This window comes from Neolamprologus brichardi, chromosome 10 (genome assembly GCF_056152115.1).
Source record: "Neolamprologus brichardi isolate AB-2024 chromosome 10, ASM5615211v1, whole genome shotgun sequence".
In the NCBI taxonomy this organism is placed as follows: Eukaryota; Metazoa; Chordata; class Actinopteri; order Cichliformes; family Cichlidae; genus Neolamprologus; species Neolamprologus brichardi.
In genome coordinates this window covers 6202083-6216376 of record NC_142113.1, presented here as the reverse complement: position 1 = coordinate 6216376, position 14294 = coordinate 6202083, and the positions used below count along the sequence as shown (strand labels likewise).

General features: G+C 39.2%; 2 protein-coding genes across 2 annotated transcripts; one reads left to right on the top strand and one right to left on the bottom strand.

The window, feature by feature from the left end:
- The first annotated feature begins 1674 nt into the window (after positions 1-1674).
- Positions 1675-5109, top strand: LOC148100830 (G2/M phase-specific E3 ubiquitin-protein ligase-like). Its single transcript, XM_087846802.1, has 8 exons — positions 1675-1777; positions 2024-2159; positions 2359-2852; positions 3034-3344; positions 3456-3631; positions 3989-4161; positions 4344-4558; positions 4850-5109. The coding sequence occupies exons 2-8, from the start codon at positions 2037-2039 to the stop codon at positions 5107-5109; spliced, it is 1752 nt and encodes a 583-aa protein (XP_087702928.1). The 5' UTR covers positions 1675-1777; positions 2024-2036.
- Positions 5110-5571: 462 nt separating this feature from the next.
- Positions 5572-7297, bottom strand: LOC148100829 (uncharacterized). Its single transcript, XM_087846956.1, has 2 exons — positions 6838-7297; positions 5572-6319 (listed from the first exon to the last, which is right to left on the bottom strand). Exons 1-2 carry the CDS (start codon positions 7158-7160, stop codon positions 5572-5574), a joined length of 1071 nt encoding a protein of 356 aa, XP_087703082.1. The 5' UTR covers positions 7161-7297.
- Positions 7298-14294: the final 6997 nt, after the last annotated feature.

The following is a 14294-nucleotide window of genomic DNA, read 5'->3' as shown; positions in this document are numbered from 1 at the left end:
GCTCAGGTAAAAAGGTCATATGTCTTTTTTATTGGATATTTAAGCTGATGGGCACAGGCACAGCATAATACATAAGTAACATGTACATGCACGAGTAGATTAAAGACAGAAGTCAACACTGAGCAAAGCAGCAGCAGCAGGGGGAGAGTGTGTGGTGCATAAACTTCACCCAAACCTTTAGGGTTCTGTAGTAGTAATTGTAGTGAAAAAAACTGAACGGTGTATCAACCTGCAGTTGCATTAAATGGAAGATTAACTTATCTGCGATATCAAAGCCCCATGCCTCACTATCAGCAGGCAAACAAGGATACAGTTCCAGATTAACACGGCAGCATGTTGACACAAACATGCTAATAGAATCAATTTGCTTTGAAGTGAAAAATGATTGTCCTGGCCCATCAAATAAATAAAAGACTACAAACCCAATTAGACCAGGCTTTTATGATGGATGAAAGGCACTCACTGTAATGGTTTGTTAATAATACGCATAACTGCTCCTTTGCACAACAATGGTCTAATTAGCAGAGACTGTTGGGATGTGACCTATTTATATAAAATATCTCCAGCCACTAACAATCAATTGTGATTGTTAGTGATGTAATAATGCCCAAATTGTGACAGATGGCATGTAATAACAGTAAGCAGCAGAGTAGGCACTGAGTATACAGCAATGTGAGTATCCCTTAGCTTATTAAAATATCATACATCCCAGAAGTACTAGCTAGCTACCATTATTAGTAAGCTCATGTGCACTTCACAAAAGTAGTCAAAGATAAAAAGTAAACACAAAATTGAGTTTCTAAGTGAAAGTATTTATTATTAAGTGGTAAAAAAAAAAACCCTGAAAAAAACAGAAAAAAACTGGTAGACAGCAGAATTCATGGTTCCATTTATCACAGCATGTCACTGTTGTTATGATGTTCCCTTTTTAAAATGCTGTGTTACTTTTACTGCAGATGTAATGGGACACACAACTTCTAAAAAATTGAACTTTTGTCTCGTCAGTCAACAGAGTATTTTCCCAAAAGTCTTTGTTATCATTAAGATGTCCTCTGCCAAAACTGAGACGAGCCTTAATGTTCCTTTTTTTTAGCAGTGGTTTTCGTTTTGGAACTCTTTATAACCTTGTCTAGACTAAGAAGAGAGAGCTCAATTACTTTGTTTCTCATTTGTTCCTAAATTTCCTTGAATCACAGCATGATAAAGTTTCTTCTTAATATTAATTGCAACGTATACTCATAATAGAGTTGATACACTAACCTCATGGTGTAAAGGGTTAAGAGGCATTAAGAGGTGAGTGTTGAAGGTAAATTGCTATGCACATAAACAACACAGTTTCAAATAGGAGAGTCTGCCTTGGCCTTGTTCCAGTCAACAAAGAATAGAGACTTTATTGTGTCGGTTGCACAATAAAGCTGACATCAGCATAGAAATAAAACATCTGTGGTAACAACTAGAGATGGCACGATACCACTTTTTTATGTCCGATACCGATATCATAAATTTGGATATCTGCCGATACCGATATGAATCCAATCTAGTGTGTGTTTTTAATCAATAAAACTGTTTTTAAATATCAGCATGACCATTTCAACAAAGATGTTATACTACTTCCAACTCCATCATGGGGAGTAGTGTGCAAACAAGGTTCAAAATTATGGTTACACAAACATGGACACATTCTCAGTGCTTTTGAATTCCAGAAGACCTGGGACAACCAAACTGTCGTGAAACACATCAAGGAAAGCTTTGGTGAACGCATTCCAGAGGATGTCAGGTAAAATACTATTGTTTATTGTTACTGTGTGTATTCATGTAATGACTTGTACTTAAAGATAATATACCAAAGTAAAGAAGTTTAAAATATTATTCATCATTATAAAAACATATGGACTATACCAGTAGAATTTAAAAGTCATAAAAGCATACACACAAACAGAGCAGTATATAATAAATTATTTAACTAATATTTAAAATATTTAACTAATTAGCAATTGCTGTTGTCCCTATTTATTTTTTGTAGCCTTGAGTTTCTAATGGCTTGTGGCAATAAGCTGGTGTCTCCAAAGCTCCAAGATGGTCAGGAGCTGAATGGGATGCTGATCCTAAAGGTTTTTAAAACCAAAGCCCTCTATGTAAGGCCATCAAGGACACTTTTAGTAAGTTCCTAAAAGAATGAAAAGTAATCTTGATTTGGGAAAAAACATGTCAACAATTGGGCTTCTAGCAAAATAGAATATATTTATTTAAAACAAGTGTTTGGGAGCAATCAATATGAATATTTCTTATTTTAATCTTTTTAAGATAAGCTATAATTACTTGCTTTTGATATATGTTTTTGGTCTTTCTCTGTTGAAGAGTGAATCAGATGAAGACAAAGATCCTTCCCACATCAGCTCCAAATCAGCATTAAGCAGTTGTGCAACTGATAAGGACAGTGACAATGATTGTTTTGAAGTTGATAGTTCAAAAATCCAACAAGACATGAGCAGCCAAGTCACTACAAGGTTAAGAAGTCATGTTAAAAGTGATAACCCTGGCACTAGCAGTGATGAAGAAGATGATACTGGGACCAACTGTATTGGAAGGAGTGTTGGTAAAAGGCGACGAGCAAAGCAAGGAAGTGATGGGAACAGCATTTGTGATGAAGGCTACATGGCAAGAAGTGATGACAAACCTAGCACAAGCAGTCACAGCAGAGATTTCAATGCAAGAAGTGAAGACATCCCTGCCATGAGCATTAATGATGAAGATTATTCTTCATATTTAACTCTCGTGGCATCGCTTTCTGGCGATTCTTCAGATGATGAGGATTTAAATCAAGCTATAATTGCGAGCTTGGAGAATCAGATGTGAGTAACAAACATACAGAATTTGAGTTTGAGACATGATTATAGCTTTCCAGAATTGTCAAATCAATATAAAACTTTTAAGCTTTAAATCTCTATGATCAGTGTGACACATATTCTCAAATTCTGTAACATGACTACATGGCTGATATATTTTATTTTCTGTTTTATTTTCTTTTTTTAGTGCAGAAAAAGTCCCTGTTCAAGAGATACTGCTGGAACTATCAAGCAAAATTAGCACAAAACAGCAGTGCAAATTTAATATAAATCGCTCTGCTGTGTGGGAGGGAGCCTTACGTGGTTTTCAAAGGCTATCTTATGATCCCAACTTGATGATCTGTGTGAAATTCTCAGATGATATGGGGAAAAATGAGGAAGGGGTTGATTTAGGCGGGCCAAGGAGGGAATTCTTGAGACTATTGATGGACACCATTGCCAGGTCAGCCATGTTTGAGGGGAAAGAAAACTGCAAGAACTTGGCTCTTGACAGTACTGGTAATTACCTATTTTTCTAAGATTTATAGTGGGAACTGTTTAACTGATATTTATTTTTACAGGCAACATTACTGACAATTTTGCTTTTCCTTTTATTCTGTTGCTTTGCAGCTCTCAGAGGGGACTGGTACTACATCTCTGGCAGAGCCATTGCAGTGAGCTTGGTACATGGTGGTCCACCACCTAACTTTCTGTCACCAACAGTATTTTCCCTTCTGGTTGGAAATTCAGCAAATCCAGCCCTGGAAGACATAGCTGACCTGGAACTCTTTGAAAAAGTCAAAAAGGTCTCTATATGTTTATTCTATAAATCTTATAGTGAATTGGAAATAGTTTGTGTTCCAGTTTTCTTTTGCAGGGAATGTTTATCCGGATCAGTCTGGCCATTGCTGAATGCCAAGTTTTTATATGCTGCTGTATTAAACTAAGACTCAGCAGATAAGGGTAGACGAAAGAGTATATTTTCTTATTTTTTAAGCACATTGTAAACATATTAAAAAAATATGTGCAGTCATTTGACTTCCAATGTACACTTGGGCATATTGTGATTGATTAGACCACTAGTGGCTGGGTTCCTTCTAATAGGTTATAAGACTACTGTTAACTTCCATAACAAGCCCTTCCTCTGCTCTTTGTGATGCTAGATATCTCAAAGTACAACCCTTGAGGACCTTGAAAAGTCAAAAGAACCTCTGCTTGATTACTTGGCCAATGCAGGATGCCTGAGGCCTATGCGTTCACTAAGAGACAGGGATCTGCTGGTACATGACATTGTCATGTTTCAGGTCATCCACAGGGTTCAAGGTCCATTTCAGAGGTATTTGTGTATTCTGTGTTTTTCAGATTAATTAAAATGGTGATAAAAATCTTACCTATTAATCAAAATGGTCAGTTAATAACCTAGTATAATTGATTGTGCCAAATTGATAATATACAATTAACTTAGAAGCATGAAATTGCAGAATTATTGAATAAAAAGTTTTTGTGCTGTTTATCCAGATTTTGTGAAGGTCTGAAAACTCTTGGGGTTCTCGAGAAAGTGAGAAGGCATCCAGACAGTTTTCGCCCTCTGTTCTGCTATGAGCCACATATGCTGACTGCTGACCAGGTGGATGATCTTATCAACATTCATCTATCTCCAGAAGGAAGCAACAGAAGAGCTGCTGAGGAGATGGTTGTTACCTTCTGGAGAGACTATCTCCAAGATGCAGAAGGTAATTGTCACTTTAGTGCACAATAAATAGATGTAATGATTTATAGGTTAGCATTTCTGAAATTTTTATTTTAAATAACATACTCATATAACAATAACACCACATTACCCTCTTGGTTGTAGTAACATTTTTACATAGTTCTTTGAGACTATTGAAAGATGAAAAGCATGCTCTATAGTCATTGCAATAACAGTCATTAAGATTCTTGCTTTAGATTAATACTCACTGACAATTTATGTTAGCCAAATGAAATAACCTTTTAACACTTTTTTCCTTCTCTGTTTTATGCAGAAGAAGAAGGACCTTCCAAATTACAGAAGATATTGGGCTTTGCAACTGGAGCAACTGCGGTGCCACCTATTGGCTTTTCCCCAGCACCCTCGATTGAGTTCATTCATAGAGGAGACGATGACTTCTCTTCTACACCAATTTTCCCTCTTGCCAACACGTGTGTTAACTGCATTAGGCTGCCACTGCATGTTTCATACCAGCTGTTCAAGGAGAAGTTTGATTTTGCATTAGGTAACACTTACGGCTTTGGCAGGGTATGAACACATTATGCTGGAGGAGTTTGCGTGTTTCTCTTTTGTATTGGCATCTCTACTGATTGTGAGTATTGAGTATTAACTTGTTAAGGTTTTAATATTTCCAAATTTACCTGCCTCAGTCAAATTGATGTTTTAAAACATCAATTTGACAAGAAGTGATTGTTCTTGAGGATTCATACAGGTAGATACCAATTGTTTAACAGCACTTCAGAAGTTTATTTAGATTGTTGAGTTTGAATATACAAAATTTGTCTCACTTTACTCATTTCATGTGTATGTGCATCTGTTTTTGATATGGTTGTCTTTGTGTCTGTTTATTCTTCTGCCTGTGTCAGTTTCTGTTTGACAACAGAGCTGTCATTTTAAAGAAAATGGTTTCAATATGTTAGTTTCGATCAGATATGTTTTCTGAAATGTTTTTTTTTTTATATTTTTTTATTTTTTATTTTTTGCAACATATTTTATTTAATGTAGAAGGTGTAAAAGTGAAGAAAACGCATCTATTCCATGATTTCCATTATTTTCTAATGGATTCACTTGTTGAATTATGTTCATTGCAGTCTCATTTATGTTGATGTCAATATCTGGAATAATGACATTATTGTTTGTTTGAAGTTCTGGTAATGGCCCTTCTTCATCAACGCCATAATAGTTATCAACATGAAAAATGTCATTTATAAACGACAGGATTCCCACATTGTTTGTGACACCTGTATGCCACAGCTGAAGAGGGGTCTGTCCTCCTTGTGTAGAGAGGCCATGGTTGTTCCACTGATTGACAAATTCTGTTAATGCTCTTTCAATCCTTGGCAAATAAACATAATGCAGACAAAAAAGATGTAGCTCATTCAGTGAATCCAATATACCCTGTTCTTCCATAAAGTTAAAGATATTTATAAAGTGTCTTGATACAACTCTGTTGAGTTCTGCCCACAGTCTTTCAATTCTTTGGTTATGTACTGAAACACCTGTAATAACACTGCCTCTTCTCTGTAACATAAAACGAGCAACCTGTATATTTTCCATACCATGATCACACCTGACCCTTAAGGGCAAACCAAAGTTTTGTATTCCTTCCAAAAATAATGACAAGACACTTGAGGCTCTGTTATTGGATAAGAGACGTAAGTATATGATAGTTCGGCTGAAGCCATCAACACAGCCATGCAGGACCAAGCGCCATCTAATCAACTTGTGGTTGCCGTCAAAATGCCTGTTGAGAGATCAGAAAGCATTACTACAGTTCCACATGTTTGTTCATATTATTTAGTAGTAAATTCCTGACCCTGTTCTTAAACAAAAACTAGAGGTTTCATTTTGTACATTTACTTCTACAACACCACACCTCTCTCTCTCTCACACACACACACACGTGCTTACACGTGCACACACATACACACAGTGGCATAAAATGTATTTTTCCACACTACGTTTACCTGGCACAATCAATGTTAGAGATTAAAATTGTGATGTGAAATAAAGGATTAAACAACTCAACAGTATATACATTAGACGACAGCTAAATTGATGTACTATGAATCCCCCCAATATTTAACATACTTATAGCAGTTTTTTTGGTTATTGTTATTTTTTTATTATTATTATTACCTTATGCTGATCATATAGATTAACTTCAGTAATGTTTTGAATGAAGGACCTTTAATTTTGATGTATTGTGTTAATACTTTTAAACACAAGGCCTGACCATTTGTTTCAAACCAGTGAACTTACCATAAGTGGTTGGGGGCCTGAACACTATAGATCCTTCGCCTTATTGCATGACGACGTCTAAATGCACGTCCAATAGGATCCACTTGCTGTAGACTATGTCTGACCCTCCAACGTTGAACTCTTAAGCCACGAGATCTCAGACTTCCAAGAATGTATACTTCCCCTGCATTTGGAGTGTTCTGTAGGATATCCGTCACAAGGCCATTCAGTTCTTGATTTGAAATATCCACATAGCTTAATGGCTCAACTCCCAAAGTTTGTCTGTGTCTGTACAGGGTTCTTCGACTTATTCCAAAGCATGATGCAATTCTCTGCCATGTCATACCAATGGAAACAAAGTAAGAAATCTGTTCAGCAGATATAGTGTATCGTGGCCGACCTGGATGACCACTCAAGGTGGTTGGGGGTAACAATCTGTGGGTCGCATAAGTAGATCTCTGTCTAACATCATATTCATGTAGCAAGCTGCAAAAGCATCTATACAAGGATCCGAGTAGGTTGGTGGCAACCCTATTATTGGGATCATATCGAGATACAGCAGCAAGAAATTCTGATAGAGTTCGTGTATGATCATCTAGCTCTCTATAAAGCCGCTCTTGTCTGATATTGCCTGAATTTTCATTTTGGAGCGCCTCAATACATTGCAGAGCACAAGTAAAAAATCTTTCAACATCTTCTTCATTGGTTCTCACCTCAAACAACAAAGAATGTATGTAAAAAATGACAAGGATCCGATGTAATTTCATTGTAGATGAGGTACTGTCAGACACAGTCTTTAAAGATTATACGGGCAGCTAGCATAGCCAGGATGCCCCGACTTGTTGCAATAGGCTGCTACCCTACAACAATGTTTGGATAGTCACTGATGAAGGCAAAAAAAATTTCAATTATACCTCTAACAGACTGTTGTAGACGTCACCGCGGTGTTAGTTGTGCATTAATGTGTTATTTGTTTTTCCTCACCTTCCTGTCTAGGTAAAATACCTTCCTGTTCAATTGAAATCTTCTTGGTTTTCAGTAGTGTGTGAGAGGGTTTCAGTAGTGTGTGTGAGAGGTAAAATTTCAGTAGTGTGTGTGAGCGTTTCAGTTGTGTGTGTGAGAGCGTTTCAGTAGTGTGTGTGAGAGTGTTTCAGTTGTGTGTGTGAGAGGTAAAATTTCAGTAGTGTGTGTGAGAGGTAAAAATTTCAGTAGTGTGTGTGAGAGCGTTTCAGTAGTGTGTGTGAGAGGTAAAAATTTCAGTAGTGTGTGTGAGAGCGTTTCAGTAGTGTGTGTGAGAGGTAAAATTTCAGTAGTGTGTGTGAGAGCGTTTCAGTAGTGTGTGTGAGAGGTAAAAATTTCAGTAGTGTGTGTGAGAGCGTTTCAGTAGTGTGTGTGAGAGGTAAAAATTTCAGTCGTGTGTGTGAGAGCGTTTCAGTCGTGTGTGTGAGAGCGTTTCAGTAGTGTGTGTGAGAGCATTTCAGTAATAATGTCCCTTACGGCACCTCATATCCTGTGGTGGTCACGGTTGCCCTGAGCAGGGCCTCCCTGGCCCATGTCCAGACTCATTGAGATTTACTGCAAGTACTGTTGCACTGAGGAAATTGCCAGCTCAATCTCCATTTCTGGGAGCAAAGGTGGTTGGTATTCTAGGGAAACTAGCGCATGCTTTGGGCGGATGTCCATTAAGCGCACATGTCGCCAGAGTCTGAAGACAAGCCAGGAAGAGAAACCTGGCTTGTGTGCAAGGTGACAATATGGACGATATGGACTGCAATTGCTCATAAATGTCCAGTAGAAAGGCACCCACGGTATGTTTGTGCCTTTACTTTGTGTGTACGTTTTATTTGAGTTGTAATTTTAATTCTGCTGACATAATATCTGTGTTTGTCATTGATCATTTCACCATAGTTTTTCAAGGTGTTTTCTGGTGAAGAGAAGCAAAATGCTGGTTAAATATCAGTTGGAGCATGGCCCTTTATTCTACTCCGAACATGAAAAAGAATAAACTTCAGGAGCAGTTATAGTCTTTCATAGACACAAAGAAAAAACCAGTACCTACCGGGAATGAGGACAAATATATTTTTTCCATAGACTCCCTCTCCGGCCGGGACAGATTGTAGCCTGCTGGAAGGTAGAGGTGTGCCTGGAAAGAGATTGGCCCGCTCATATCGAATTTACCGGAGCCTTTTGGTCAACCAGGCAAAAGACACTAAAGTGATCAGGAGAGCCACAGTATAAGCATTTCCTAAAACCAAAAAGTCAAAAGTGAAGAATACATTTTGCTCTATAAATTGATTCCATGATTTCTTTTGCTTATTTGTTTTCATTTCAGAGTGCAATAAACTTTTGACCATGATTGTATGTTTGGGATATGGGCTATTGCCCTTAAATACAACTAACTAAAGCTTTCAGACAGTTGTAGTGGTCACTGATTGTTAATATTTGTCTGCGAGAATGTCACAGAGGTATAGAATTATATAAAAAAAGAAACAAATACCTTGAATTGAATTGAAATGTAACTTAAATGTAATATTTGAGACAACTGAGTTGCATTCTGCAGTACGGATCACTCTCTGAAGAGCTTTTTGGTCCTTAACACAGCTGTTTCCAAACCAGGATGTGATGTTCTGTGTGATGCCCTCCACAGCACCTGCATAGAAAGTCCTGAGAATCACTGGCGAGACCCTGAACTTCCTCAGTTGTTGGAGGTGGTGCAGGCTCTGCCTAGCCTTTTTGGACTGTATCTGAATGTAGGCAGACCATATCAGGTCTGAGGAGATGTGGACACTGAGATACTTGAAGGACTGCACCCTCTTCACTGGAGCTCCATTGATGATAATGGGCTTGTAGTCCCTGTGCTGACTCCTTCTGAAGTCCACCACTAGCTCCTTGGTCTTGCCAACGTTCAGCTGGAGGTGGTTATCCTGGCACCATGATGCCAGATTCTTCACTTCATCAATGTAGGCCGCCTCATCGTTGTTGGAGATGCTGCCCAACACCACTGTGTCATCTGCAAACTTCACAATGGTGTTGGAGCCATGGGTGGCCACACAGTCTGAAGTGTAGAGGGAGTAGCACACAGACGGCTGTTGAGTCCTAGATCTCTCAGTTTTGTGAACAGTCTGCTGGGCACTATTGTTTAAACTCTGAACTGTAATCAACAAATAGCAGTCTCACATAGTTACCCTGTTTCTTGTCCACGTGGCTAAGGGTGGTGTGCAGGACATAGGCTATGGCATCCTCTGTACGTCAGTTGGGTCGGTAGGCAAACTGGAGCGGATCTGTGGTGTCTGGGATGGAAGAGAAGATGATGTTCTTCAGCAGCCTCTCGAACGCCTTCATTACTACCGAGGTCAGTGCAACTGGCCGGTAGTCGTTCAGGAATGAGGGCTTGTTGTTCTTGGGCACAGGGATGATGGTGGGTCTTTTGAAGCAAAGTCTGTGGTCCCCACAGACTTCGCCAGGGACTCGTTGTAGATGGAAGTGTGCAGACCTGCTAGCTGGTCAGCACAGCAGCGCAGCAGACGACCGGTGATGCCGTCAGGCCCAGCCGCTTTCGTTGCATTCACGCTCCTCAGTTTCGCTCAGACGTCGTGCTCTGCGATGCCGATCACCGGTCTCTCGCTGATGACGTCACTGTCCTCAGTTGTCAGGTGGTAGTTAGCATTAGCCGCCTGGCTAACCTCGAAACGGGCGTAGAATTGTTTAAAGAAATAGTTGTTAGATCCTAGAATGCTCAATAAGTTGAGGGAGAATGACGGTTCTTACAAGAAGTGAAACTGACCCTGCTACAGATCATCTGCCTAACACCCAAAATCTTGTTTGTTGTTTAATTTCTGTTGTCTAATTTCTCCAATTTTAGATAACTAAGAACCACCTGTGATCAGTGTTGGTCAAGTTACTTGAAAAAAGTAATCAGTAACAAATTACTGATTACTTCCCCCAAAAAGTAATCCCGTTACTTTACTGATTACTTATTTTCAAAAGTAATTAGTTACTTAGTTACTTTTTAAAACATGATTTACACCCTGAATAGGTAATAAAACAATAGATCTTTCAGCCCAATTCTATTTTTCCTGCATAATCCATTATATAAAATGTAATCAAATAAAATGTCTCTTTTTAAAACTTGTTTTATTAGTTTTAATCGTTTAAATTTATGCATCACGCAAACATTAAATTGTAAGCAACATTCTCTACACTGGAAGAAATTTGTGTACAATTTAAACCTATTTTCTGCATATTCCAGCATATAAAATAAAATATTTTTTTGTGTTTACACTCACTCTTTTAAATAGATGCACGTAAAACACAGCAGACAAATGCTGTGTCCCAATTCGGGGTATGCACGCTTGAAGTACGCACACTACGCGTACTACGTACGGTGCGTACTATAAGTACGAGAAGTGCGGAAGTGAGAGGCTTGTGAAATGGGACGGTATATGCTTCGTCGCGCTGTTCAGGTTGCCTAGCAACCATGATACTAACCGCGAGACACGCTACATACAGCTTTGTTTGACAGAAATGAAGGAGAAAATTGTTTTGTTGGTCAATCATTTTTGTCATGACATCACTTTGATTAGTTGAGTATCTGAGGCTGAGACCACAGGACTGTAAAACATGATTCAAGGGCTTCATTTCTGTACTGAACAGTCATTTAAGATTAGCTAGTAAATAATAATTAGTTAATGTTGTTCATGAGACTAAAGTCATCTCACTATGGTAATGTAAATATAATATGGCCAATATTATAGTATTGTCAGATTATTATGATATATATATATATATATATATATATATATATATATATATATATATATTAGGGGTGCAACGATACACAAAATTCACGGTTCGGTTCGGTTCGATACTTTGGTGTCACGGTTCGATATTTTTTCGATAAACAAAAAAATGTTCATGCCTTTTTATTAATTTGTCATGTATTAAATTTTCACGGCACATTCTGCACCACCTCTCTGTGCGTTCATCATTTGTTTGAAGCCAGCTCACCTCCTGCAACCACTTTTCCGAGAATAAGCGCTTCTTTTGTGGTTCGGACTCCTGACATTTCGTTGGAGGTGGAGGAACACCAAAGTAACTGCTTAAAGGAGCTTCTTCGACATCTTTAAGAGTTCTAAACAAATGTCTGTCCTACTCCTGAGAATCTTATGTATGCAAACACGCGTTGCAACTTCTTATCTTGTGCGCGTTTTTTTATTTTGACAGCGAATGCGCACCTGCGGACCACTAATGTGTAGACCTGGTTATTTAGCTCGTCATATTGCAGCCACAGAAATTCTTTTGTCCATGAAACCATAAAGCTGCACTTTCTTTTTGCCTTATAGTCTGATTTGTCATAACTTTTCCGTTTTGTGGTAAGCTTTTCTTTGGCTGTCACTTCTTCACCCTGACCTGTCTTATTTGGCTCAGCAGAACTAAAATATATATCCTGCTGCTTTTACACACGCACTCACATAACGCTCAGCGATTCTCTGCGCGATCAACCTCTCACATGTTTAAGCTTGCTGCGGGAGATTTCACTTGTCATGTTTGCATAGTAAGCTAACGATTGATAAGACGATGTCAGAGGAATTGGTGCGCAAATTATCATCACTCACCAATCAGTGCTGTCGCTCTCTATACACAGTTCGCGCGATTGCAAAGTGAAAGCAAAAAACAAGCGCAAATTCAAACGCGATTTCAATATGTCACATATTGACAGTGGCTCACCGATGCCAATGACATAATTACCCAGCTACATTTCCGAAAGAATGCAAAAGCATTGACATATATTTTTCCTTCCTACGATAGGCCGACGAGCAGAGCAGGGCAGCCCGACTGGAAAAATCGCTAGCCCCGGGACGTCGGGCTAGCGATTTTGCGAGCCCTGTATCTGATTGAGGAATCACTCATCTTTGGAAAAGAGAGTTTATTACAGAGAAATGTCTCTTTCCAAAATAAAAGCTATACTATACGCTTCTTCTGGGCTATATTCTCAGCAGCATATTAAACATATCAGGTCCCCATAAGGAAAATCATGTGCTAACGGCTGTCTAAATGACTCGGGTAAAGTTTGTATGCGTGCTTGTTGTTTTTGTCTGCTTCCACTTGTCTTTGCACTAGGATGCTATCGGGTAAATGTGCAGTCATATTCGTTGTGTTCCCACTAGTGCTGTCAGCCTTAATCTGAAATTAGGTTAACGCCACAACACGGCAAATCTCCGTTAACGAGCTACCGCGGATTGCCCTGTGTGTGGGGCTGGACAGCGTCAACACATTAACGAGCTAACTGCGCTAACACACTAGTTCCCACTCATGTAATTGAGCATTGCGTGGCACATCTGACATACTGTTTTACTTTAGTCCATGACACGCTTACCTTCAGGGTCATATGTCACATGAAGACCAAAATAGTTCCAGACGCCAGATCTGAATGAGGGTGGGGGAGGTTCAATTTGCCATGTTGCAACAAGCTTAACTTCTGTCTAGCTAGCTTGCCCTGCGCTCAGTGAATCTGTGTTCGACTACTCCGCCTAGGCTGCACTGTCGAGCGCAGATCCACTGAGCGCTCAACACAGACAGCACCGTCAGAAGGAAAGTTGATAAAATAAATTAAAAATGTTGTATTGTTCGATACATATGCGTACCGAACCGAAAGCACTGTATTGAACGGTTCAATATCGATACGAGTATCGTTGCACCCCTAATATATATATATATATATATATATATATATATATATATATATAATCTATATCACTGACTGTCAGCTTGTTGTGTTTGTGGATATATGACTGACTTTAATTATCCATAAAATCATCAGATTCTCTGTAAGATTAAGGTCGACTATATGTATATTTAGAAGTAGAGGCTTTAAAACCAAGTTAATGCTGAAAGTACAAACATCACTAGTGTCACATAACTTTGCCGACATGTGGCCAACAGCAATGTTTTAATGTTCTTCGTTATTAAACATTCGCACATGAATAAGTGACGTCATATTCAGTACTTACTTTTGACAGTTCACTTTTCGGCCGCTCCCTTCTGCCGTATTTTGTGGCAAAATTATCCACACCCACCGCCGCGCTATGAATTGTGGGATATATGGCACCACGAAGCGTGCACCGGACCACGCTTGATATTTGGGGAAATCGACGGCGCATTTGGAGTATGCATTTCAAGTACACTTCGAATTGGGACAGCCGTCGTCGCGTGGCGGTGACGTAACCGCACTTAAAATGCGTACTTCAAGCGTGCATACCCCGAATTGGGACACAGCAAAAGACTCAGCGGTCCTGTTGCTCTATTTTCACCTGTTTAGCAGGAGAGGGGCAGGTGGAGGTTTGCCCTGCTGGTGCAGGTGTGTCGCAGCCGTCATGTCAGTGGAAGGATCCGGCAATTTCTCTGTGAATTTCACATTACCGTGGCAGCGTACTCGGTGCTTGCTCGGAAGTTTAGGGGGTTTTTTGCTGTAAAAAGAA